The sequence below is a fragment of the Capricornis sumatraensis genome, chromosome 19 (assembly GCF_032405125.1).
Source record: "Capricornis sumatraensis isolate serow.1 chromosome 19, serow.2, whole genome shotgun sequence".
NCBI classification, from domain to species: domain Eukaryota; kingdom Metazoa; phylum Chordata; class Mammalia; order Artiodactyla; family Bovidae; genus Capricornis; species Capricornis sumatraensis.
This window is the reverse complement of record NC_091087.1, coordinates 62,367,057-62,391,120: the sequence shown is the minus strand read 5'-3', so window position 1 is coordinate 62,391,120 and position 24,064 is coordinate 62,367,057. Positions and strand designations below refer to the sequence as shown.

Sequence of the window (24,064 nt, the reverse complement as noted above, 5' to 3'; positions counted from 1 at the left end):
AAGGGACTCTCAAGAGTCTTCTCCAGCACCGCAATTCAAAAGCATCATTTTCTTTGAGGCTCAGCTTTCTTTATGGTCCAACTCTCACATCCATATATGACTCCTGGAAAAACCATAGCTTTGATTTGACCGATCTTTGTCAGCAAACCGATGTCTCTGCTTTTTGCTGTTGGGAGGTAGAGGAAGGCTGGGAAGATTTCGAATGAATCTGAAGTTGAAATGCCATTCTAACCTTCTTTTCTGGTAGGAATCAGCAGTGGCCCTCCATGAAGAACTGCCTTTCCCATTTGCTGCTGGAGTTAATGATTTTTCCTGCTGGCAGAATCAGGGACATGCCAGCACGGTAAGGGTTAATCCAGTAATTCTCATCCCAGGCTCATGGTTGGGGGTGGAGTGAGCAGGGAGGAAAAGGGAAACCTTGATTTTCTCTCGGGGATCTTTATAGTCATTGCCAGTCACAGCCCACGTGCCTCCTTCCCTGTTGATCACTGTAGCTTTGTTTCCTGTTTCCCCTTGTAGTTCCCTCTTATTTTCTCATCCCCCACCCCCCACCCCACCCACTACTGTGGGACTTGGGTTCTGAGCTAACGGGGATCCCCTCCATTTCAGGGCGGGATGAGTGGGTGCCCCGGCGGGGATGTGGTCACTGCCGGCCAGTGAGGGCGAGAGTGCCACAGCCCACTTCTTCCTCGGAGCTGGAGATGAGGGGCTGGGCACCCGTGGACTCGGCATGAGGCCGGAAGAGAGTGACAGTGAGCTCCTTGAGGATGAGGAGGATGAAGTGGTAAGACGGGGACATGATGTCACTTGGTGTTGGGACCCCCGCCATAGTGGAGATTCCGTAGGATTGAGACACCTCCTCCCAGTCTTCCCAAAGGCTTAGACTCCCGGTCACAAACAGGCCCTCTTGTTGAAAGGGAAGGGCGGTTAGACTGCCTCTCCTTAAAGCCCCTCTGCTTGTGCCCGCCTCCTGTTGGCTCATGATTATTGCTTCTCTGACTCTTCTGCCTGAGTACACATATCCCACTGTGGCAAGAGGAGTCCCTGCAGGAGCCCCAATCTAGGCCTGAATTAGGAGACAGCCTTAACCCCCAAGTCCAAAGTCCTGGCAAGAAACTCTGCCCTAAGGAGATGATGAGGCAGTGTTCCCTGATAAAGGTGGTTCAGGTGAGAAGTTCCTGACGGCACTTCCTCCTGGTAGCCTCCTGAACCTCAGATCATTGTTGGCATCTGTGCTATGACCAAGAAATCCAAGTCCAAGCCAATGACCCAGATCCTAGAGCGACTCTGCAGGTTTGACTACCTGACTGTTATCATCCTGGGAGAAGACGTGATCCTCAATGAACCTGTGGAAAACTGGCCATCCTGCCACTGCCTCATCTCCTTCCACTCCAAAGGTTGGTGTCTGTGAAGAAAAATGGGAAGGAGTGGTGTTGGGGATGCTGGACTGGGAAATAAGGCTCTCACTGTCAAATAAGACAAATAAGTCGTCCTCTCTTCCCAATGCTAGAGACAGTGCAAAGGGATTTGCTTTTCCTACATCTTGGAGAAGTTGCTGGGGTTAGTTTAAAGCCCATATTCAAACCTCAGGACAGCTCTAGGGTTCTTCAGATCTCTGACAGACTCGGTCTCTGGAAGGACCCTACAAGTAGTTTCTGTTTGGCTTTTTTCCTGATGAATTTTCTAGACTTGCAAAGTTGGGCAGGAGGATGAGTGCTGGGTTGGACGGGTTGTGGAGCTCAGTGGCAACGAATAGCTTTAACACGTTTCTCTGTTTCTCTTGCTGTTTTCTCACTGTTTCTCTCTTTCTTTCTTTCACCTCTCTATTTCCTCTCTCCATCCCAGGCTTTCCCCTGGACAAAGCTGTTGCTTACTCCAAGCTTCGAAACCCTTTTCTTATCAATGACCTGGCTATGCAGTATTACATCCAGGATAGGTACAGCTTTCTGTTGACTGGGGGGATGGGTGGCCCCGAGATCACGCCTGTTTTAGAGAACCCACTCTGGGAGGGGCAGAGTCAAACAAACATGCCAAATTGTTGTACCAAACCCTCTTGAGTTCTGTACACGGGTGTCTCCCAATTCCTGTGTGAATGAAATCCCTAGCCTCTCCCCTCGTCACCTGCCCCCACCTCTCCCAGCTAATTTATTCGGGGGTAACAGGAGGGAGGTGTACCGGATCCTGCAGGAGGAGGGTATTGACCTGCCTCGATACGCTGTGCTCAACCGTGACCCTGCCCGGCCTGAGGGTGAGTACCTGGCCTCGTCCACTCCTGCCCTGCCCCGCTTTCTGTGACTGAGCCCAGTTCTCCATTCTCTAGACAGCTATGTGCCGCCTGTCTCTGTGAGGCATTGGTTACTGGACTATGGGTAGAGCTAGAGCCGTGGGTCTTTGGACAGACTCTGAGCCCTCTTATATAGATGTTAGTTACCATATCTATTATTAAATTATGGTCATAGAAATTTGAGGGTGATGGAGATTAAAACTCAGAGAAGTTGGGAGTTGGAAGCATTCTTGGGCCCTAGGAATGGCCACACACCTACCTTTCAGAGTGCAACCTGATAGAGGGTGAAGACCAGGTGGAAGTAAATGGAGCCGTCTTTCCCAAGCCCTTTGTGGAGAAGCCTGTGAGTGCAGAGGACCACAACGTTTACATCTACTACCCCAGCTCAGCTGGAGGAGGAAGCCAGCGCCTCTTCCGTAAGGTGTGAGAGACATCTGGGGAGGCAGAGAAGTAGATGAGCAAGAATGAAGTTGTGGGAAGGGAAGCTGGGAGACTTGGGGACAAGTTAGAGGCAACCTTTTTTTTTCTCCCCCTTCCTTTTTCTCCTGAAGATTGGCAGCCGAAGCAGTGTTTACTCTCCAGAGAGCAGCGTCCGAAAGACAGGCTCATACATCTATGAGGAGTTTATGCCAACAGATGGCACAGATGTCAAGGTTATGGTGGATACGGGGATTTAAGAGGTTATAAATGTCTGAGTGGGGTGGGGTGCTTGTGAAGCAAGTAGAAGTGTAGGGAAGCAGGTATAGAAAATAAAGTGTGAGTGGGATTGGCTTTCATATGCAGGTGAAGATAAGGATTGGGGAAGTAGGTATTTATATTGTCACTATCAGAGCGAGGGCAAGGGTAATGTGGAAAATGGAATAGTGTTGGTAAGTTATTTCTTAGTAAGGACTAGATGATAGTTTTAGAGTCCCATGGAGAAACTGTCATAATGATACTGAAGTTCCATCTCAGTAAAAAAAAAAAAAAAAAGTCAGTCTTCTTGTTCTTAATACTCAGGGGATTTGTTTGTTTTCTTTATGTTTACTGGGAAACTAGCCTACAGACATGACGCTCATATTGCCTTCTCATATACAGGGTGAGCTGTGGGCATACTCAGTGATGCTATGTACCTGCAGGTGTACACAGTGGGGCCAGACTATGCCCATGCTGAAGCCAGAAAATCTCCAGCTTTGGATGGGAAGGTTGAACGAGACAGTGAGGGGAAAGAGATTCGATATCCAGTCATGCTGACTGCCATGGAAAAGCTGGTGGCCAGGAAAGTCTGCGTAGCTTTTAAGGTGAAGGGAGGCCCCTTGGTAGGGAGGTTGTGCAGGAGCAGGAGGGGTGCAGGGGAGGGGCTGTGGCATGAGGGAGAGGTTGGCGGGCGAAGCTGAGGAGGAAGCGTGTTCTCATCTTCCCTTCTCTCTTGTTCTCATCTTCCCTTCTTCCCCTTGCAGCAAACAGTTTGTGGTTTTGATCTTCTCCGTGCCAATGGTCACTCCTTTGTGTGTGATGTCAATGGCTTCAGTTTTGTCAAGAATTCGATGAAATACTATGATGATTGTGCCAAGATTCTAGGGTAAGGGACACAGTGGTCTGGGCTAGGGAAAATGGGCTTAAAGAGGAGAATAGCAAAGTTTTTACTTTAAAGACACCTTGTTTTGTTGAACTTTGCAGGTATTGTGTTTTTTTACATTTTGAAGGTTTGTGGCAACCTTTGAGCAAGTCTATTTTCACCATTTTTCCAACAGCATTTCCTAACTTCATGTCTCTGTGTGACATTTTGGTAATTCTCACAGTATTTCCAGCTTTTTCATTGTTATTATGCTTGTCATAATGATCTGTGATCAGTGATCTTTGATGTTACTGTTGCAAAAAAGATTAGAACTTGCTGAAGGCTCAGATAATGGTTAGCACTTTTTAGCAGTAAAGTATATTTTAATTAAGGTATGTATATTGTCTTTTTAGACATAACACTATTGCACACTTACTAGACTACGGTAACTTTCATATGCACTGCCAAACAAGAAAACTCCTGTGACTCACTTTATAGAGATATTCACTATATTGCAGTGGTCTGGAACTGAACTCTCAATGTCCCTGAGGTCTGCCTGTACTTCAAATGCTGTAAAAATGATTTAAAAGTGAAAAAGAAAAGTAGAGAAAGGGCTCCTCAACTCTCTTGCCTTCCCAACATGGCTCTCCCCAGAGGGAATTACTGTTAACTGTTTTAGACATAACAATATGTCTTTTTCTTCTGTATATAAACAGACTATTTATTGTACTAAATGTGATCATACCATAACACTGTCTTTCAACTTGACTTTTTAGTATGTAAAACATTCAAAAATGTTTAAGGAGTGATGGCTATGGTGAGTATCAGTATATTCACCATTGAGCTTAAGAAATAAAATATTAAGAATATAGTTGAGGGAATTCCCTGGCAGCCCAGGGGTTAGGACTTGGCGCTTTCACTGCGGAGGGCCCAGGTTCAATACCTGGTCACAGAACTAAAATCTTACAAGCTGTGTGGTGCAACCAAAAAAAAAAAGCAAGCACATAGAACTGAAGCCCCTACATAACCCTTACTAATAACATCCCCTCCCCTCCCACCCAGAGGTAAACACAGTCTTTATTACAAATATAGGGATTTTTTTGCATGTCTTTGGACTTTATATTAACATATCGTTAGTTTTTTTGAACTTCATTCAGATGTGTAGTTCTGGTTCATTCATGTTCATGTGGGTTCTTCATGTTTCTCCTTCTAGGAACACCATAATGCGGGAGCTTGCCCCGCAGTTCCAGATCCCGTGGTCCATCCCCATGGAGGCTGAGGACATTCCCATTGTCCCTACCACTTCCGGCACTATGTGAGCAAAAGTAAAAGTTAAAAATCTGGAATAACCACTTAAGATATCTTAGACTGGTGGTCACTTCCTGCCCCTGTGCCGTCTGACCGGTGGAGCCTACCTGTATTCCTCATCTCAGATAGTCTTTCCTGTGTTCTTTCACATGGCGAGTAGGATGAAATGGGTGGCGGTGTGGGGTGGGATGGGGAAGTGGCTCTAACAGGATTCCCTATCTTAGGATGGAACTTCGTTGTGTCATTGCAATCATTCGTCATGGGGATCGTACACCCAAGCAGAAGATGAAGATGGAGGTGACACACCCAAGGTAAAAAGCCGAGTGTTCTAATCTAGACAAATATGTTTTTGTGAGGGAAATGGGGAGAGGCATCTCCCAGAGGTTTTGCCTTTCTCAACCCATACTGAAGCTTCTCCTCCTTTCTTCAGATTTTTTAGTCTATTCGAAAAACATGGTGGCTACAAGACAGGGAAATTAAAACTGAAGCGGCCAGAGCAGCTACAGGTAAGATGATGAATCTGGCTGGCAGGAGCAGTGCTATGAAAAGACCAAGGCCAGGATGAAAGCCTAGCCAGCCAGGACTTGGCCTCCTGCGTGGACACACTATTATTTCCTCCAGGAGGTGCTGGACATCACACGGCTGCTATTGGCTGAACTGGAGAAAGAACCAGGTGGTGAGATCGAGGAGAAGACGGGGAAATTGGAGCAGTTAAAATCCGTGCTGGAGATGTGAGAAAGGGAATGGGAAAAAGGGTGTCAATAGCCATAAGAACTGGGTGCTGGGGTAGAAAGCAAACTGTGAGTTTATCCTGCAGGTACGGTCACTTCTCAGGCATCAACCGGAAGGTGCAGCTGACTTACTACCCTCATGGAGTAAAAGCTTCTAATGAGGGGCAAGGTGAGACGTAACACTTCTTTCCTTTACCACTCACATCTTTTATTCTTGAACCCTTAGATGACCTCTCTCCCAAATTACCTTTCTGGGCTCCTCAGAAGACTTAACATTTAGATGTCCCCACTGTTTTCCTTGTGCTTCCCCACTTTCTCAACAGTAAAGAATCTGCCTGCAATGCAGGAGATGCTGGTTCGATCCCTGGGTTGGAAAGATCCCCTGGAGGAGGAAATGGGAGCCCACTCCAGTATTCTTGCCTGGGAAATCCCATGGACAGAGGGGCCTAGTGGGCTGCAGCCCATGGGGTTGCAAGAGTCAGGCACCACTGAGCGACTAAGCACACACTGTTTTCCTTAGGTCTAGACCTGCTCACTGCCTCTTCTTCCTGCAGATACGCAGCGGGAGGCTCTGGCCCCATCCCTCTTGCTGGTACTGAAGTGGGGTGGAGAACTGACCCCGGCTGGCCGTGTTCAGGCTGAGGAGCTGGGGCGAGCTTTCCGCTGCATGTACCCTGGAGGACAGGGTGAGTGTCTAGGGGCGGGGCGGGGAGGTGTCGATACATAGCAGGGCTGAGATAAGATGATTAGAGAGTAAGTTGAGGAAACAAAGGGACAGAGGTGTTGGGGAGGTTAAAGGGGAAATGAGCATTCTTGGATGTGTATAGCCGTCCATTTCTGGTCTTCCCCTTTGGCCCCAGGTGACTATGCTGGCTTTCCCGGCTGTGGGCTGCTTCGTCTCCATAGCACTTTCCGCCACGATCTCAAGATTTACGCCTCTGATGAGGGCCGTGTCCAGATGACTGCCGCAGCCTTTGCTAAGGTGCTCACTCTGGTTCTCCCACAGTCCCAGCTTCCATTAGGTAGAGAAGCAGAGTTTGGAGAACTAGTCAGGAAATTTCAGAGGATTTGTGTGCCAACTCAGAGGAGTTTCTGCTTGTGTATGACTACATCCTATGCTACTGAGAATAATTAATGGGGTGGGCCCCTTGATCTGCACCCCAGCTCCCCCAAGCCAGCTCTCATTTGACCTCTGGGACCGTCGAAGCCTAGGGGAAGTGGAGTAGAAGGAGAACTTGATAGACTTCGTGCTTTCCCTCCAGGGCCTTCTGGCTCTAGAAGGGGAGTTGACACCCATTTTGGTACAAATGGTGAAGAGCGCCAACATGAACGGGCTCTTGGACAGCGATGGGGATTCCCTGAGCAGCTGCCAGCACCGTGTGAAGGCTCGGCTACATCACATTCTGCAGCAGGATGCGCCCTTTGGCCCTGAGGATTATGATCAGGTCAGGCTGTCCCTATCTTTGTGCCCGATACACCCCACTCCCAAATTCCTAGAATTTTAAATAATAGCAATCAGTAATGGTACTTACGATGTGCCAGGCACTGTTTCACATGCTTTCCATACATTCAGCCATTTAATCCTTACCCACCCTTTGAGGTAAGTATGGGTCCACAATCTGTCATCTAGAATTTTGAAAGTCAAAAAAGATTTTTATAACCTTGCCACTGAGATTCATTTGGCAGGGAAGCCTGGTGGTCCAGTGGTTAAGAATCCACCTGCCAATGCAGGGGAGACAGATTCAGTCTCTGATCCAGGAAGATCCCATAAGCCTCAGAGCTGCTAAATCCATGTGTCACTACTGCTGAGCCCGTGCTCTAGAGTCAGGGAACTGCAACTCCTGAGCCTGAGTGCCGCAGCTGTTAAAGCCTGCGTGCCCTCGAGCCTGTGCTCTGAAACAGTAGAAGCCACTGCAGTGAGCAGCCCGTGCATCACAGCCAGAGAGTAGACCCCACTCGCTACAACTAGAGAAGGCCCAGCAACAGAGACCCAGCACCGCCAAAAGGAAATAAAAATGAAGAGATTCCTTTGGCAGTAAAACCCAACATGATAAGACTCTTTCTAATCCCTAAAATAGGATTATTTCTGGCTCAGAGGTTAAAGTGTCCGCCTCCAGTGCAGGAGACCCGGGTTTGATCCCTGGGTCGGGAAGATCCCCTGGAGAAGGAAATGGCAATCCACTCCAGTATTCTTGCCTGGAGAATCCCATGGACGGAGAAGCCTAGTAGGTTACAGTCCACAGGGTCACAAAGAGTCGGACACAACTGAGCGACTTCACCTCACCTCACCTGTGTAAAATAGTCATATACATTTTGCTACAGAAATAGAACAGTGTTTGGTTATGCCCTAGGCCCTGCTGTCTCAGGGCACATATGCTCTATATTAACTGCTTAAAGTCCAAAAAATTCTCAGTTCCAAAACACAGCTGATCCCAAGGATTTTCAATAAAAGAATTTTTCAATTTGTCTACTGCTGTATTAAAAACCACCCCAAACTCAGTAACTTAAGACAAAAACCATTTTTATCTTCTCACTCACCATTCTAGGCTCAACTGGTCTTGCTTAGGGTCTTTCTTAAAGTTGCCCAGATGCTTAGGGTCTATTCTAGAGAATAGCATTTTCTGTGTTCTTCTCTGAGAAGGCCTCGATAAAGGGCCAGGACCTTACTACCTTGTTTTCCAAGTCATTGCTCAATGTCAAATCAAAAAATGCTAAGGCATCTTTTCCTTTTTCCCTTGCTACCCTTGGCCAGCAAGAATGGAACCTGTGAGGAGCAAGGTAGAATGAGTGCATTCCACCTGCGGTCTCCTCTCCCCTACACCGTTCTTCACTGACTGGGACCATCCTACATGCTTGAGTTGGACTTAGTTCTGAGGCGGCACCTCTGCTCTAGGTTCAAGCTAGCATCTTGTTTAGAGGAATAACATAATGTCATTTCTGTTATCCACTCATGAAAACATTCTGTGGGGATTTGGGTTGAATCTTTATTCCCCAGCATTTTCTCTGAGTATTTTAGACCCCCCAAGAAGACCTAGATCTGTTTTTTTTCCTCTGGACTTCAAAACTTTTAAGATGACCCATTCTTAGGTAGCCTTGTGCTAGGCCAGTCCCCTCATTGGAACTGCTAGTGTTCCCAGAAGCCTGAGAATGCTTGTGGGAGCAAGCCGACAGACAGAGCCGGTTTGCTGGCAGTCTCCGTGACGAGCACACAGGAACCTGGGCAGTTGGCACTGAGTCTGTCTTGCTCTCCATCTCTCCGTTCTCCACAGCTGGCTCCCACTGGAAGCACTTCCCTCCTCAGCTCCATGGCTCTTATCCAGAATCCTGTGAAGGTCTGTGATCAGGTATTTGACCTGATTGAAAACCTCACTCACCAGATCCGGGAACGGATGCAGGACCCCAAGTCTGTAGGTGGGTTCGAACACTACTGTCTTCTTTTCAGGGTTTTGGGTGTGGATGGGTTCTCAGGCCACTGCGTGCCCTCTCCTACGTATCTGAGACAAGTCATCCTCATCTCTCTGGCTCTGCTTCAGATGTGCCAGGGCCTTCGGTTAGAGGTAAAGCCTCTGGTTCTCTCTGACTGTCTGTCTGCCTGCCAGACCTGCAGCTCTACCACAGCGAGACACTAGAGCTGATGCTGCAGCGTTGGAGCAAGCTGGAGCGTGACTTCCGGCAGAAGAGTGGGCGCTATGACATCAGTAAGATCCCTGACATCTATGACTGTGTCAAGTATGATGTACAGCACAATGGGAGTCTGGGACTTCAAGGCACGGCAGAGCTGCTCCGTCTCTCTAAGGCGCTGGCCGATGTAGTCATTCCCCAGGTGTGTCTCACGGAAGGGATCGAGTCTGGGGCCAGGGGCACTGGGCAGGAAGGAGAGAAAAGGCAGAAATGAAGCATGCTATGGGAATCAGGGGAAGGATGCTAGAGAAGGAATTAGTTGAGTTGCTACAATCCTGGTTCTGAGGAAGCTGAAGAGGCTAACTGGGGAGAAACCTAGGGAGGAAGAATGTGGTGAACTGGGAAGAAACCCAAGATCTGAGTTGAAGACAAGCATGACCTTGGGCCTGGGAGTATGAGGCGAGAGGAAAAAGAGATTTGTCGAGGTGCTTATTCCTGGCCTGTGGCCCCTAGGAATACGGGATCAGCCGGGAGGAGAAACTGGAAATTGCCGTGGGCTTCTGTCTCCCACTGTTGCGGAAGATACTGCTTGACCTGCAGAGAACCCACGAGGATGAGTCTGTCAACAAGCTGCATCCCCTGTGAGGGAGGGCTGGGTGGCGTGCTGGATGGAGGGAGGGGGCGTGTCAGGGAACTCTGGGGGAACCCAGGCCGGGACTGCTTGGGGAACCAAGAGTGGAAGGGGGTTCTGGGATGGAAAGGAGAGAGGCTTTGAGGCAGGAGGAGGGAGTTTGTGGTGGGCCGGGAAGACAACGGGCTGACAGCGTGAGTGACCCGGCTGTTGTCTCAGGTACTCCCGAGGGGTGCTCTCTCCAGGCCGCCATGTTCGAACCCGTCTCTACTTTACCAGTGAAAGCCATGTGCACTCCCTACTGAGTGTCTTCCGCTATGGGGGACTTCTGGATGTAAGGATCTTCCTTCTTCCCTCAGCCCATGAGCTTCCTGTCCCAGCATTCTTTTACTCTCCTCCTCATTCTTCTTTTCACTGCAAGCTTCCTCTAGTCTCCATGTCTCCCTGCCTATTTGCTGACGCCCTTATCCTTGGGCACTGGCCCACCTCTTCTCGCATTTGGCAGGAAACCAAGGATACACAGTGGCAGCGAGCTTTGGCTTATCTCAGTGCCATCTCAGAGCTCAACTACATGACCCAGATTGTCATCATGCTCTATGAGGACAACACCCAGGTGAGGAGCTAAAAGGGCAGGACGAGGAGAGGGCCCCTTCTTTCTCCTCCAACCCCTTTTAGGGAAAAACTTTCTTATCCTTAGAATCTGTGGAATCCAGTTATGTGTGGTATCTAAGTGCAGCACGCAGAGCGTGTCCAGGAGGTTCCCCCTAGAATGAAAGACATGATCTGGGTTGATGCTAAGTCAGAGAGATACCAGAGAACAGAGCTCTGACATTAGGGAGGGCATGGAATTTGAATGGTGTTATAATGAGAAAAATAATGTTTCTCCTCTCAGATACTGTTACACATATACCTTCTTCATCTGGCTCCCCAAAGATACCTTTAAATGTGCTGCTGTGTGTACTTTAGCAAAGCTGAATTCCTGCAGGAGATGGTTGGGGGGGGTTCCCCATTCTACTTCCATTGTAGAACTGGAAGTTGGAAAGTCACGTGAGGACCTGAGGATCCCATGAGACTAGACTGTGGGGAGCTGCTACTGTAGAGGAGGGTGAGACACTGAAACCTCAGCCCTCCCTGGGAGGATGTGACCTCTTGAGCTTCTCCATCATCCCTGCCTGGTCTTCCACCACCATGCTCAGCTTGGCCAACTTCCCCTTCCTCTGGTGATGCCCCGTAGGATCCCTTGTCGGAGGAGCGGTTCCACGTGGAATTGCACTTCAGCCCTGGAGTGAAAGGCGTCGAGGAAGAAGGCAGTGCCCCCACTGGCTGTGGATTCCGTCCAGCCTCTTCTGAGGTGGGTCAGAGCGGTGGGATTTGGGAAGGGAGGATTTAGGAACCAAGTGGTGGGAAACTCAGAAACAGTACAGGGAAGTTGAAAGGATTGGAGAGATTGGAGTAGGAGGCTGGAGGCCGTTAACACCTCTCCCTTCTGTGCCTGCTGTTGGGTAGAATGAGGAGAGGAAAGCAGACCAAGGCAGCGTGGAGGACCTGTGCCCTGGGAAGGCATCAGATGAGCCAGACCGAGCATTGCAGACCTCGCCCCTGCCCTCTGAGGGCCCCGGCCTCCCAAAGAGATCACCCCTCATTCGTAACCGCAAAGCCGGCTCCATGGAGGTAATGGGAGGGGCCTGGGAGAAGGAAGTGGTAGAAATACTCGTAGGACAATATCTGTGAATCTCTGAATCCCTTCAGTGGAATTCTCGGGACCTTAAGCAGAGTCCTCCTGCCCCTGGTGTGTATGTAACCCATAATGTCACTTTCACAGCTGGTCTCCCCATAAAGCTCCTTTAAGCTGGAGGCTCCTTCTGAGATGCTGGTGAGGGCCATCTGAGAGACAAGGGCTTCAAGAGATGAGATTGAGGAGGAGGACTCTGGATGCATTTGAAAAGGCTCAGATGGTAAAGCGTCTGTCTGCAGTGAAGGAGACCAGGGTTCGATCCCTGGGTTGGGAAGATCCCCTGGAGAAGGAAATGGCGGCCCACTCCAGTATTCTCGCCTGGAAAATCCCATGGACAGCAGAGCCTGGTAGGTTACCGTCCATGGGGTCACAAAGAGTCGGACACGACTGAGTGACTTCACTTAAAAGGAAATGAAGAGAATGTAATAGAAACAGCATGAACTCTGGGCTAAAATCTCGTTTGATAGATGCTGTGTGACCTTGGACAGGCAGCTTCTCCAAGCCTCAATTTTTTTCATCTAATATATGAATACAAGTAATACTCATCATATAGATGCTCAGTAAACAGTTGGCAATGAGGACAATACAGTTGATTAAAGGCCAAGCCCTCTCTATCTTCTTGTTGTCTTGGGTAAATATTATGGTTCTAATAGTAGTAAATATCACTTTACTAAAAATGGCACTTTCATTTAACCCCTTTAGAGTTATCTATACTCTGATTCCAGAAAGGGAATCAGGCCTGGAGGTCTGTCTGTCTCCCCTTTGTTCGGATGAGGTTTATCAACCTGGGCCTGTGTTCTGCTGTGCTTGGAGTTTGTGTCTAGCCCTGGTTCTAGCCTAGAAGAAAGGATTTTTGTAAATCTTACGTTTTATCCTGGGGTAAAAACCAGAATTCTGGTCTTTTCTTCCTAGAGAGATCCTTTCCTTCTTTGGCTCATTGACACTCATTGACCGCGTGATTTAGCCCTGTCTCAGGACCATGATTGGTGTGGGTCCTGCTTTGACAGATGAATCTGTTCACTTGGTGTGGTACCAGTTCTCTGTCTTAGAGGAACTGGCCTTTCCATTTTGAAGTATGTCAGAAGAATCTATGATTAGCTTACGTAGGTTCAACCAAAGGTTCATGGTTCAGATTTTGGAGAAGACAAACTACAGCCTCTGTTCTAGATTCATCTTTTTCTTCCTGGTTACGTTAAGGTGGATTTGAGGTCATGAATACTCAGAGTTTCTTTAGATGGGGTATGTATCATTCACTCCTTAAGATATAAGTTAGCTTAGTGTCTACAGTACATTAGAACCCTGCCTACTCATGTGGGTAGACCACGTGGACAGAATGACATGTAATTGTCCAGTGATAGACTTCTCCTCCATATCCAGTGTCTTCTCCATTCACATCAGCCTCTCTGGCACTGTTGTGCTGGACCCCCTTTTCTTCTGATTTAAGCAGTCAAGAGACATAGGCAAAGCAGAGCTCCCAGTGTATTATCTTCCCAACTTGATGAAATTGATTTCTTTCTTTCAGGCTTACAGGAAGCTTTCTCTTGTCATCAGATTTCTATCTCTCAGTTACTGGTACTGCTTGTACCATGGCTCTGCAGGCCGATGGTTGCCCAAGATATGCTCCTCAGCTTTGCAAGAAAATCTTCTCTCTGTTGCTTGTTCACGCAGCCTTTTCATATTAATAGTTCCTCTCCTTATTTTATAAATATAGGCATCAGTAGTCTTACTCTTATCAACTACGACCCTTCTCTCCATGCCTTCTTTTCTTATGTGTTTGGAGTGGTTTAGAATTTAAAAACCTGTGACCTTTGCAGCCGTGCCCTAGGTGATCATCCTCTCCGGCCCTACAACTGCCTCTACCCAGTGGGCATTAGGGCTTTGGAGAGCTTGGGGTGTGAGGAGCCATGACCGGTTTTCCACCCAGCCTGATTGCAGGTCATGAACATTCAGTGCACGGGAGCCTGGACCTAATCCCCTTGAGGGGAGGGCACCACCAGAGGTCAGGGGACCTCCCCTGGACTTCCCCCACCATCAGCCTACAGTCCGGGCTGTGTCCACCTTGCACCTGGCCCCCTGCACACAGGTGTCCCCATGTACTTCGTCTTCCTTGATTGCCTTTCTCTTTGCCTTCTGGGAGTTAGGGACTCAGAACGCTGCTGAGGAGGGTATGTGTTGGGGGTTGTGTGACTGAGCCCTTGTAGGCTTTTTGGAAATTCATTTCATGTCTCTAGGAGTGGAAGTGAGGGCTTCTGGTTCAGATAAGAAACTCAGTATGGGGACTTCTGATGGTCCAGTGGCTAAGACTCCATGCTCCCAGTGCAGGGGGCTAGAGTTCAATCCCTGGTCACAGAAGTAGATCCCACATGCTGCAATGAAGATTGAAGACCTAGCATGATGCAACTAAGACACAGTGAAACCAAATAAGTAATTTTTTTTTTTTAAAGGAAGAAACTAAGTATGGTTGCTGTAACCACAACTGTCCTGTGGAAAGGAGTGGGCATGGCCGGGCTTTACTTCTTACTGTGGCTGAGCTATTGTGATTGGCTTTCTGAGTTCTGTGGAGGGATATAAAGATGAAGGAACCGTGCTCTGCTGAGAACTGAGAATGGTTGACTAATGATTTCTCAGATTTGGGATTGGAGGGCTGCAGGGACAGGCATCTTGGAAACAGAAGTACTTTCTAGTATAGAAGGGTTCCCTGGGCAGTTTCCTCTGTAAAATGCATTCTTAGACGTTGTATTCTTCTTTCCCATAAAAGTACTCTGGTTCTTAAACTTTATGACATTGCTTGGTTTCACAGGGGCAGGAATTCAGGACCTGGGTTTTAGACTTCTCCACTGAAGAGTCTCAGTGGTCATACAGAGTCTTCTTTCCCCAGGTGCTTTCTGAGACTTCCTCCTCAAGGCCTGGTGGGTACCGACTCTTTTCATCTTCACGGCCACCGACAGAGATGAAGCAGAGCGGCCTAGGTATGGCTTTCCAGCATCTCTGACCATTGCTGGGAAGGGGTGTCTGTCTGTTCTTTAGAGTTTTATTGTGGGAAACCGTAGTCATGGGGGTTGGGGTCATCTAGTTGGTGGAGTTGTTGGATGGGGCTGGGGAGGATGTAGTGGGAGAAACCATATTCAGATGTGAACTTTGACCCCAGATGATCGTCTCCATTCCAGGATGGTGTTTGTATTTTGGTTTTCTACACCGACCCCCATTTCTTTGACTGAGGGCATTTTTCTGGCTTCACTTCTTATTCCTTATCTGTCCCTTCAGTCTAGCCCAGACATGAAGGGTCCATAGAGACAGTGACGGTTCAGAGTCATCAGAGACAAAGCTATAAACAGATGTACTTGTGAGCCCCCCTCCCCCAACCCCCACCTCCACAGGGGTCATGTGCCTCATTTGGAAAACTTGCGCTATGTCTTCCTTTGAGACCTGTGTTTATTACCTCCCTGCTCTGGCCCCTCCTACCTCCACGCCCTCCCCTTCATCCTCTCCTAATCCTGTAATTTTTTTTCCTTCCTTCCTGAAAATTGAGGGACAAATCTGAGACTGGTGTAGTGGCAGAGGCTTCTCTCAGGACTTTGAGGGAATGTCTCTTGATTTTTTTGATTCCTGGAGAGGGGTGGAGAACATCATTCAACCTTTCCTAAGAACACAGACTACAGGAAGGACCAAGCCTAAGAGGGTATTGTATTCTTCGGGAGTGGGGAGCGGTCCTTGGGAGGGGCTCTCTTTGGACAGTGCCCGTGAGCCAGTACCCAGACCTGGCAGTTAGACACATGTTGTGGGGTCTAGACTCTGTTTTTTTCTATCTTGTCTCATTATGCTGCTTTCATTTTTCTGTTACTTTTCTCTTTGGCACCTAATTTCCTGGCCCCCAAACGGCCAGCATTTGGACCAGCAAGGAGAAAGAAGGGTTTGGGGGAGCTTTCCAGGCTAATTATATGGGAGTAGATTGTCTTCTGGAGCCCTAGAAAGAGGTAGATGGTTTGATGCATGAAAAATAAATGACTAGTGTCTAGATCTGTGCTATGGAATTCTTTCCCCCAGAAGTCCCAGAAAAGACTGGGTTTCAGGTAGGCTGGGAAAGAGGATGGGTATGTCTGGCCCAGGTAAGGGGCAGTGCTGTCAAGAACAAGGCAGAGATCTGAGTGTGGTGGACAGATGGTGGCGGTCAGGTAAAGACTACCCGCTGAGACGGTCCAACATTGAGCAGTACAGCACTGGCAGGACTACACCAGAAAAATCCCCCAGTGGAGGAAGTGAATGTAGATCAAAGCCTGGGGGTGGTCTGGGTTAGAGCCAGCCAGTTTCAGCTTCTCTGAAGAAGAGCAGACATTTGGCAATCTTTGTCTCTCTCTTGAGCTCTGTCCTGGAGGTGGTTGGCACATGAATGTAGGAGATGGCACATACAGGAATGGTGCTCGATTCCAGGGTAGAAGTTACTAGCCACCTGAACTTGTTGATATCTGTGATGACCCCGAAGTGTTGGGGCCCCTGAGAGCAAATCCGTTCTCTATGGGCTCAAAGGAAACTGACCTCCTCTCCCTCTGTCCATTTCCCATACGAATGTCAAGTTCCCACACCGAACCTGGGGTCTTGGCTAAGATGGATCTAGACGTGGAGGAGAAGATCCCACAAACTGCGATGTTAATCTTGTTTCCTCCTGCCCGTTGTCTCTTTGTGGGCTGTAGTAGGTAGGAGAGGGGACCATGGAGGGGCCCAACCCTACTCTTGATTTGAGACATGACTCACTTGATTTACTTGCTTCAGGGGTTTTTCTAGTTTTATTTACTCCTCTTATTGGCAAGAGGTCTCTTTGCTTTCTTTGAACTTACATTGTGAGCATCTGGCATTGAGCATAGGACTTACAAGACAGCAAACTTTCAAGAGCAGAAAAAACATGTGATTTTTGCTGTTTTTCTGCTCATCAGGTTTTCCTGAGTAGGGTGCTCAGCGGTTAGTAGGCATGTCTTACATAAATCACCTGAGCCCTCACATGCCTTTCAATCTGTGTCTATTTTCACTTCAGAAACAATGCTCTGTTTCTTCCCAGTGAAAAAAATTATTTCCTTTCTAACAACACAGTTGATCCTAAGAATTAGGAGACCTGGATTCTAGTCCAGCTTAGCTCTGAACAAACTGTATGACCTTGAGCAAATGACATCCTTTTTGAATCTCAGTTTCCTCATCTCTAAAATTAAGAGGTTGAACTGAACAATCTTTAAATCCATGCCAGCTTTAAAAATTTAGTGAGTCTTATACTTTCTTGGGAAAGGTAAAAAGGCTAAAGGAGAACAGAAGGGAGGGAATGTTGGATGAAAAACAGGGGAATTGGAACTTATGAGAACTTGGTATTTGAGTTGACTACTCGAAACTTGGTCTCTAGTTCCAATCAAAGTTCTTTCCTTTCACACATATAAGGGACTCGATCTCTGGGTTCTTCTAACCCTATTTCGAGCATAAGGAGCACTGAATTATGTCTAGGGAGAGCAAGAGGAGTCCACCTGTTCTTCAAACATTCCTGGGAGCCACCTAGAGAGCACAGTTTATCCCTCTGAGTAGCTCTTTGACTCCCCTAATATGACTAACCCTGTATTCGTAGTGGCCTCTTGTATCCGCCAAGCAGACTTTCGGGAGACTCCTCACTGCTTGCCCAGAGTGGCTGTGGACCATAGTGATAGCTGCCTGTGGTTGTGTGAGGTGGCCTCTGGGTGGTTGCTCTGAATGATTATGTGTATGTGTGTCCTGATGTTGTCATGTGAAGTCGTGTGTACTTCTGTGCGGTAATTGCAGCTTTGTGTGGCTACTAACACACTCCCGGCCTTGCAGGCTCACAGTGCACGGGGCTGTTCAGCACCACAGTGCTGGGTGGCTCCTCCAGCGCCCCGAATCTTCAGGACTACGCCCGCAGCCAAGGCAAAAAGCTACCACCCGCCAGTCTGAAGCACCGAGATGGTATGTGGGTGGGTTTGGGGGGGGGGCAACACTTTTCTTCGTGCGTCCGCCAGCAAAGACACAGCTCAAGAGCAATTCATGCTTAAATGGCACTGACACTGGCCTTATGACAAGTTTCCTGCATCAGTTGTCGAGGGGAGAAAGAACCAGGACCCCCACCACCCCTCCATTCGCATTCCCTCTCGCCATACGAATACTACTTAGTTATGCTTATCCCTTCATAATCTCCCACATACAGCCCTGCCGCATCAGTTTACTCCACCTTTGTATTCTTTCCTGGATTCTGGCCTGTAGGGGTAAGGACCAAAAAGGGCGACCCATGGTCAGGAAGAATGCAGTGGTACCTTGAAAATCTAGGAGGTCAGGGATGGGGAAGTTGTTTAGCCAAGGCAGGAAAAACAATCTGGGAAGAGATCGGGGGAAGGGATGAGAGTTTCTGCAAAGGTTTTCATTTCTGAATGACCAAAAAGAGGATGTGGTGGTGAGGTTAGGGCTGTTTGTGGGGCCTTATTGTGGTAGAGATGACACACGGATTCCTGAGAGGAGATTATCCAAAGGAAAAGATTGAAATACAGTGGACAGGGACCTACAGGGTGGGGGTGGGAGCAGATCATTACTAACAGTAAGGAGTATGTTGTGAACAAATTCCAGAGCAGAGGGCGGGGACCGCGGTGGGTATAATCCCCGTGATGTCTTTTCTCCCCAGAGCTCTTGTTTGTCCCGGCCGTAAAACGATTTTCTGTGTCGTTTGCAAAGCATCCGACTAACGGTACGTTTGCTTCTGACTCAACGTCATTCCTCCTCACCATGTCACCACCAGACACTTAACCTCCGAGTTCTGACACTGACTTCCCTCTCCCTGCACTGTGTTGACACCCTGCTGTCTCTGAATGAACCACTCACTAATTGTCCCTTCTGGGGTACATCCCTTGTTGTGACAGACCTTAGCCTCAGCCACAGCCTGGCTGCCCGATCCCTGGGGCAACTCGAGGTCTTATTTCTGTGGTCACCTTCATCACCACTGTGTCTCTTTTTTTCAGCATTGTCACCAAAACGAGTTACGCCTCTTCCTTTCCCATCACATGACTGCCAGGCTTTGTACAAACATGATACTGGTTTCCCTTAGGAAGAGAGTAGTGTCTCCTATATCATCCCCATTTCTTTTCTCTTTTTTCCCCCAACTCCTCCGCTTATATAATTTTGACCTTCCTATTTTTTTCACCAGTCCTTTCGTTGGAGTGGACGACTAATTTGCTTGTGGAACAATGCTGTGGTTCCTAGTTCCCAAGCCTACTCATAGAGGGCATTAGTCTTGAGCATATTGTGTTCCATCTCTGTATTCTTGTCTCCCGCCATTGTGTGTATTTTGTGTGGCTCTTGTGCTCCTGACATCTGCTTTATGTTACTACTAACCTAGGGCCTGGGCCTACAAAATAGGAGCCCAGATTGCTTTGGGATAAAACCGAGAAAGAGAGGAGTAGGAGGTGGTAGGTTCAGGAAAAAGAATTGTGCCTTGAGGGTTTACACATGGTTTCCATGTAGCCCCAGCCTCTCTGTAGCACTGTGGCCTCATAGAAGGGGAGGTAAAGAATAGAGATGTCTACTGGGGATTCTGGAGGGAGCTTAGGAATAAGTCATATTTCAAGAATACTGACGAACAGCGTCTGCCCACTCTAGGGTGGGAGAGTTTAGAGATCTGTGTAAACCCAGACTGAAGGACTGTGGTCTCATTTGTAGGGTGTGGTGAGGAGCCCAGGACTTCCTCTTTGTTTTATCCTTTGTATCCTTAGTTTCTCTCTGCTATTGTATCTTATCTTCAAGGTAAATCCAATTTTGTTTGATATGATTTTCTTCTGTTCAAGAGCTAAGACTCTCTGAGGGAGGTGAAATTAGCCTGGCCTCCTGGCTAGAAGAAACTCCAGGTACTGATCACCTGCTCCTTAGCCAGTGGCAGCTGCTGGATCTCAGCCAGTTCAGGCCATACCTCTCCACTCAGCACTGCTGGGGTCTCCCTAGTCTGACTAGTCTGTACATTTTCAATTTACACCCTACCCCCATCCCCCGCTCCCATTTGTGCCTGTGACAGGATCTTCCCATTCTGAGTGGCCTGACTGTGTGGTTAACCTCAAGCTCTTCTGGCCTTCTTGCCGCAGTCATCTCCAGAATATAACCTCATGCACCAACACTACAGCCTGGGATTTGGACTTGGAGGCTTGTTACTTAGGGAGCATACAGAAGATAGTACTAGGAACTTGGGCCCCTGACCTCAGAGCTAAATCACAATTCTCCTAAGTAATTTGTGAGAAAAGATCCAAATTCCCCAAATAGATCCTTAAGCTTCTGTATGTATCTCTAGTTTCCTGAAGCCTTGGTTAGCAGCTTTACCAATTGAAGAAAAGAATTAATTCTACCAAAAGGAGGAGAGGAAGAAAGACCTGGACAATTACCATGCAGGAGAGTAATTTCAAGATCCCCTCCAATACCCTGCATGCATCCTCAGGGTTCTGCTGGCCTTTGTTCTTGCACTTGAGCTTGAAGGCTAAAGTGCCTGAGAAACCAGAATCTGGGACCTAGGAGAAAAAGACTTGAAGTTCTTATGTCTCTTGCTGGAGATTATCTAGATTTAATTTGGCCCTGAAGACAAATGGGGCTAGAGGGCTCTACCCCATGGCCAAATGTGACTGGACCGACCCAGCAATTGCAGAGTGGATGCTCTGTCTGCAGTGGCTTGCAGCAGCTTAGTGCACAACAGTGTGCCAACCTAGTGCCCATCATTACCATCTCTTTGCCATGACACGTGGCTTTAAAATAGCAGCTGGAGAAACTGGACCTGGCTTTGAGAAGGAGGCCAGGCACTGCTACGTCCTTGCTTTGTTAGGAGAACATCCCTCTGCCCATCCCTGCCTGTATTCCTGGTAAGCTGCCGTCACATCCTCTGCCTGCCTCAAGTATGGAAGTATGGCCCCTTACTAAACTGCACGCTGAACTTACCAAGGTGAACTAATATAGTTGGAAAGAGACTGTGGCTCTCCTTCATCCAGAGCGTCAGTGTGCCCACCAGATCTGCCCAGCTCTTTCTCTTCTAGGGACCCAGACAGTTGTGTGACCATGGATACAGAAATCTCTTGACGTCCAAACTAGGGTCTTTGGGAAGCATAGTCACATGGGTCACCCTGTGGAACCCACCCCTGGCCTGGGAGTTGTGAGCAGTTGTTCTCGGCATCCTTGATCCTACTTGCTCTAGATCTTGTCATCAGTTTATAAGACCCTGTACCTCTTTAAAGGCTGTGTACTTGAACAAGAGTGAAGGATGATTAATCAGTATCGGCCTTTTCACATATTGATTCCATTTTTTACATGCTGTTTTAAAGGTTACCTGGTTTGCTGCTCATTGCTGCTCATCTGTGTCAGCTGCCTAACACCAGCCTTGTCTGTGGCTGGCTTAGAGTCTGGTCCAGAGGACCCGGTCTGAGTCTTCAGGAGCCTTTTAGCTTCAGGCTTTATCTCGATCACCTATGCCATTCTTGACCCTCTTCTCCCAGTGACTTTGAATCTTTTCATCTCTATCCCAACCTTGCCAATACATTCATCTGAGAAGCGAGCCCTAACTAGGGTTTGTCCAAGAGCAATCAGGGACACTGGAGTTCCCAGCTACAGAATGGCCAGCTCACCCGGTCCAGAAAGATGTGACTGCAGTATGTAAGCACTGAGGGAACTCTGCACAGCGAGACGTGGGGGCGGGGCTGCTGCATGAGTGGGTCTCACTGGCCAGTTCTTTGAGACTCGCTCGCCTCTTCCAGACTTCTCTTAGCATGATGCCAGTGCTCTTCCCGCCGCGAGGGCTGCCCCGTGGCTCTGGCCGTGGCCCTGGTGCCTCTGCCCCACTCTTGGCTCACCTTGGAGCTGAATGGCCCTGCCTCCCCGGAGTGCCTCTGCCATCCGGCGCCCCGCTCACTGTCTCTCCCTCTTCTCTCTCTGTCTCCGTGCGTCCCGCTGGGGCCCCCAGCCCCTCCAGAGCTGCTGGATGACCAGCACCCTGTGGTCCGGCTGCTGCGCAGTGTCTCCTCCGACTGCACGGGGGGCCGGCCGGTGTCGCTGGACGCCGCGCTGGCGCATCACCTGCACCAGTGCTCCTACCACCTGCGCCTCTTCCGGAACTGGCTGCGCTCAGGCCGGGATGACCCCGAGTGCCTCTACGGTACCCCTGCCGCCAGGCGGGCTGCCGCGCTGCCCTGGCTGGGCCCGACTGCTTTGCTTCTTGCACTTCTGGTGGGAGCGCCCACCTGCCCCCGTCTCCTCTCTGCCCTGAGGTTATGCGACTTGCATTTAGTTGCTTGGATGGGGTTGGGGCCAGGCTGCCTGGTGGCTGGAGTGCTGGCTGCTCATCCTCTTCCCACTCTCCCTCCTCACTGCCTCCTAATGTTTCCTATTCCCAGTGCTATTCGGTTCCAGAGCAGTCTCTTGCCCTGGAATCTATTCTTATCTCTGTGACCACCTTCTTCAAATCCAGATGTTTCTCTAGCTGCCCTGAGCAGCTGGGGACTGTACCTCTCCTGCCCTCCTGCCACTGATGGAGGCACAGGGGTCTCAGCTGCATCCTTGAATCGACCAAGGGCCCAAGGTTAGAAGATGGTCAGGTATGATCCTTTTGAGTTATGTAGGTTTTAGTCATTGTCAGACTCTAGACTATGTCTTGCGTAAATGTTGCTATCCTGCCTACCCTTAGTCCCTCTAAAGAGCTATAAAGGAAACATAGGAAAGATGAGGGACTGAAAAAGTGGTTGAGATGTATGCTTCTTGATTCTCTAATGGGGACATTTTTTCCCATCAGCAGGCCCTGAGATTAGAGTTGGTTTACCCTTCACCCTACAATGTAGATCTACATTGGAATTGTTGGGTTCAGAGCAGAGAATCAGTATTTATTCTTTTTTCTAGGGGGTTTGCCTCATTTTCCTGAAGGAATAGAGAAATCCTAGCAAGTCTGGGGTCTGCAGTGAGAACAGAGGAAAGAAGCTTTGATGTGATGGAAATAACCAAGAAAGAACTTCCATCCCCCAACCTGTTCATGCATGTGGTTTTCCTGAGCTGAGCTTCACGTGTATTGCATGCCCTCCAGTTTCCAAATATCCTAGCCTTTCTACCCACATCCGAAATCTGCATGAACCCCTCCTCAGATTCCAAACCCTTCTCCTTAATCTGGTTCTCTAGTATGTGATCCCTGAAATCTGCCGTTTCTTCCCAGCTTCATGACTCCCTACATCTCATTCAGACCTACAATTGCACCCCTTCCCTCTGGACCTTTGTTCTATTCCCCATCCACATCCCCCTCTGCCCCCCAAAGTATAAGAAGAGTTTGGGTGCTTAAATTATTGGGATTGTGTTGATTTTTCCATGGGACATTGCAGGCTTTCCATAGGTAGGGTGAGAGGTGATTTCACTCACCCAGAGTTGGGAAATTTTTAGGAAATCTGGAGGGGCTCTAGAGTTCCCTCTCCTGAGACTCTTGGATATCCCACACTCCAAAAGCCACAGACACTCCTGATGGTTCTCAGGGACTCTCCATGCTTCCTTGGCCAGTTGGAGTATATCCAGCAGAAATAATGCTGACTTTGCCCATCTCTTTTCTAACAGGATTTGAGGGGTGCTCCATGGTGCCTACTATTTACCCCCTGGAAACACTGCATAATGCCCTTTCCTTGCGTCAAGTGAGTGAATTCTTGAGTAGAGTCTGCCAGCGCCACACTGAGGCCCAAGCACAGGCGTCTGCAGGTATAGAGAATCCTCTTATCTTGAACCACTATCTCTGCCCTCACTCCCATGCTCCCCAGAGCTTGAGTGGTAAGTTAAAAAGATAGGCACTCCAAAAAAGTAGACTTGAAAAAAATTTAATTGCATAGGCCAACTCAAAAGCATAGAACTATCACTCCTTCCAAAGTTAATTTATAAATTTAATGTGATCTCAACAAAAATACTATTGTTTTTCTAAAGTCAGACAAACTGAATTTGAAGTGCTCATAAAACAAACAAATAAGAATAGCCAAGGAAATCTTGAACAGAAGAGCAATGAAGGCATGTTGGCCTTACCAGATTGTAAAACGTTTTATAAAACGTCTGTAGTGAAAACAGAGTAGTATCGGTACGTGAATGGACTGAGACCAAGCAAAGAAATAGTAAGTCCAGAAATAGTTGAAGTTAGCATTTCAAAATACTAGAGGAAAGATAGAATTTAAGGAATAGAGTTGGGACAATTGAATAGTCATTTGAC

At 48.3% G+C, this 24,064-nt stretch overlaps 1 protein-coding gene across 1 annotated transcript in view; it reads left to right on the top strand.

Moving 5' to 3' along the window:
• Positions 1-255: 255 nt before the first annotated feature.
• PPIP5K1 (diphosphoinositol pentakisphosphate kinase 1) overlaps positions 256-24,064 on the top strand; it is a 34,402-nt gene continuing 10,593 nt past the window's right edge. The window contains exons 1-29 of the mRNA XM_068991356.1: positions 256-343; positions 610-784; positions 1,202-1,397; positions 1,846-1,936; positions 2,163-2,248; positions 2,551-2,705; positions 2,836-2,937; positions 3,403-3,564; positions 3,724-3,845; positions 5,035-5,136; positions 5,354-5,440; positions 5,560-5,635; positions 5,751-5,860; positions 5,947-6,029; positions 6,415-6,546; positions 6,721-6,842; positions 7,123-7,305; positions 9,130-9,271; positions 9,460-9,683; positions 9,995-10,122; positions 10,332-10,446; positions 10,618-10,725; positions 11,347-11,463; positions 11,619-11,783; positions 14,726-14,816; positions 17,674-17,799; positions 18,506-18,568; positions 21,815-21,997; positions 23,431-23,568. Coding sequence (XP_068847457.1) covers positions 638-784; positions 1,202-1,397; positions 1,846-1,936; positions 2,163-2,248; positions 2,551-2,705; positions 2,836-2,937; positions 3,403-3,564; positions 3,724-3,845; positions 5,035-5,136; positions 5,354-5,440; positions 5,560-5,635; positions 5,751-5,860; positions 5,947-6,029; positions 6,415-6,546; positions 6,721-6,842; positions 7,123-7,305; positions 9,130-9,271; positions 9,460-9,683; positions 9,995-10,122; positions 10,332-10,446; positions 10,618-10,725; positions 11,347-11,463; positions 11,619-11,783; positions 14,726-14,816; positions 17,674-17,799; positions 18,506-18,568; positions 21,815-21,997; positions 23,431-23,568 — 3,556 coding nt within the window. The 5' untranslated portion in view covers positions 256-343; positions 610-637. The remainder of the gene's footprint in view (positions 344-609; positions 785-1,201; positions 1,398-1,845; positions 1,937-2,162; positions 2,249-2,550; positions 2,706-2,835; positions 2,938-3,402; positions 3,565-3,723; positions 3,846-5,034; positions 5,137-5,353; positions 5,441-5,559; positions 5,636-5,750; positions 5,861-5,946; positions 6,030-6,414; positions 6,547-6,720; positions 6,843-7,122; positions 7,306-9,129; positions 9,272-9,459; positions 9,684-9,994; positions 10,123-10,331; positions 10,447-10,617; positions 10,726-11,346; positions 11,464-11,618; positions 11,784-14,725; positions 14,817-17,673; positions 17,800-18,505; positions 18,569-21,814; positions 21,998-23,430; positions 23,569-24,064) is intronic.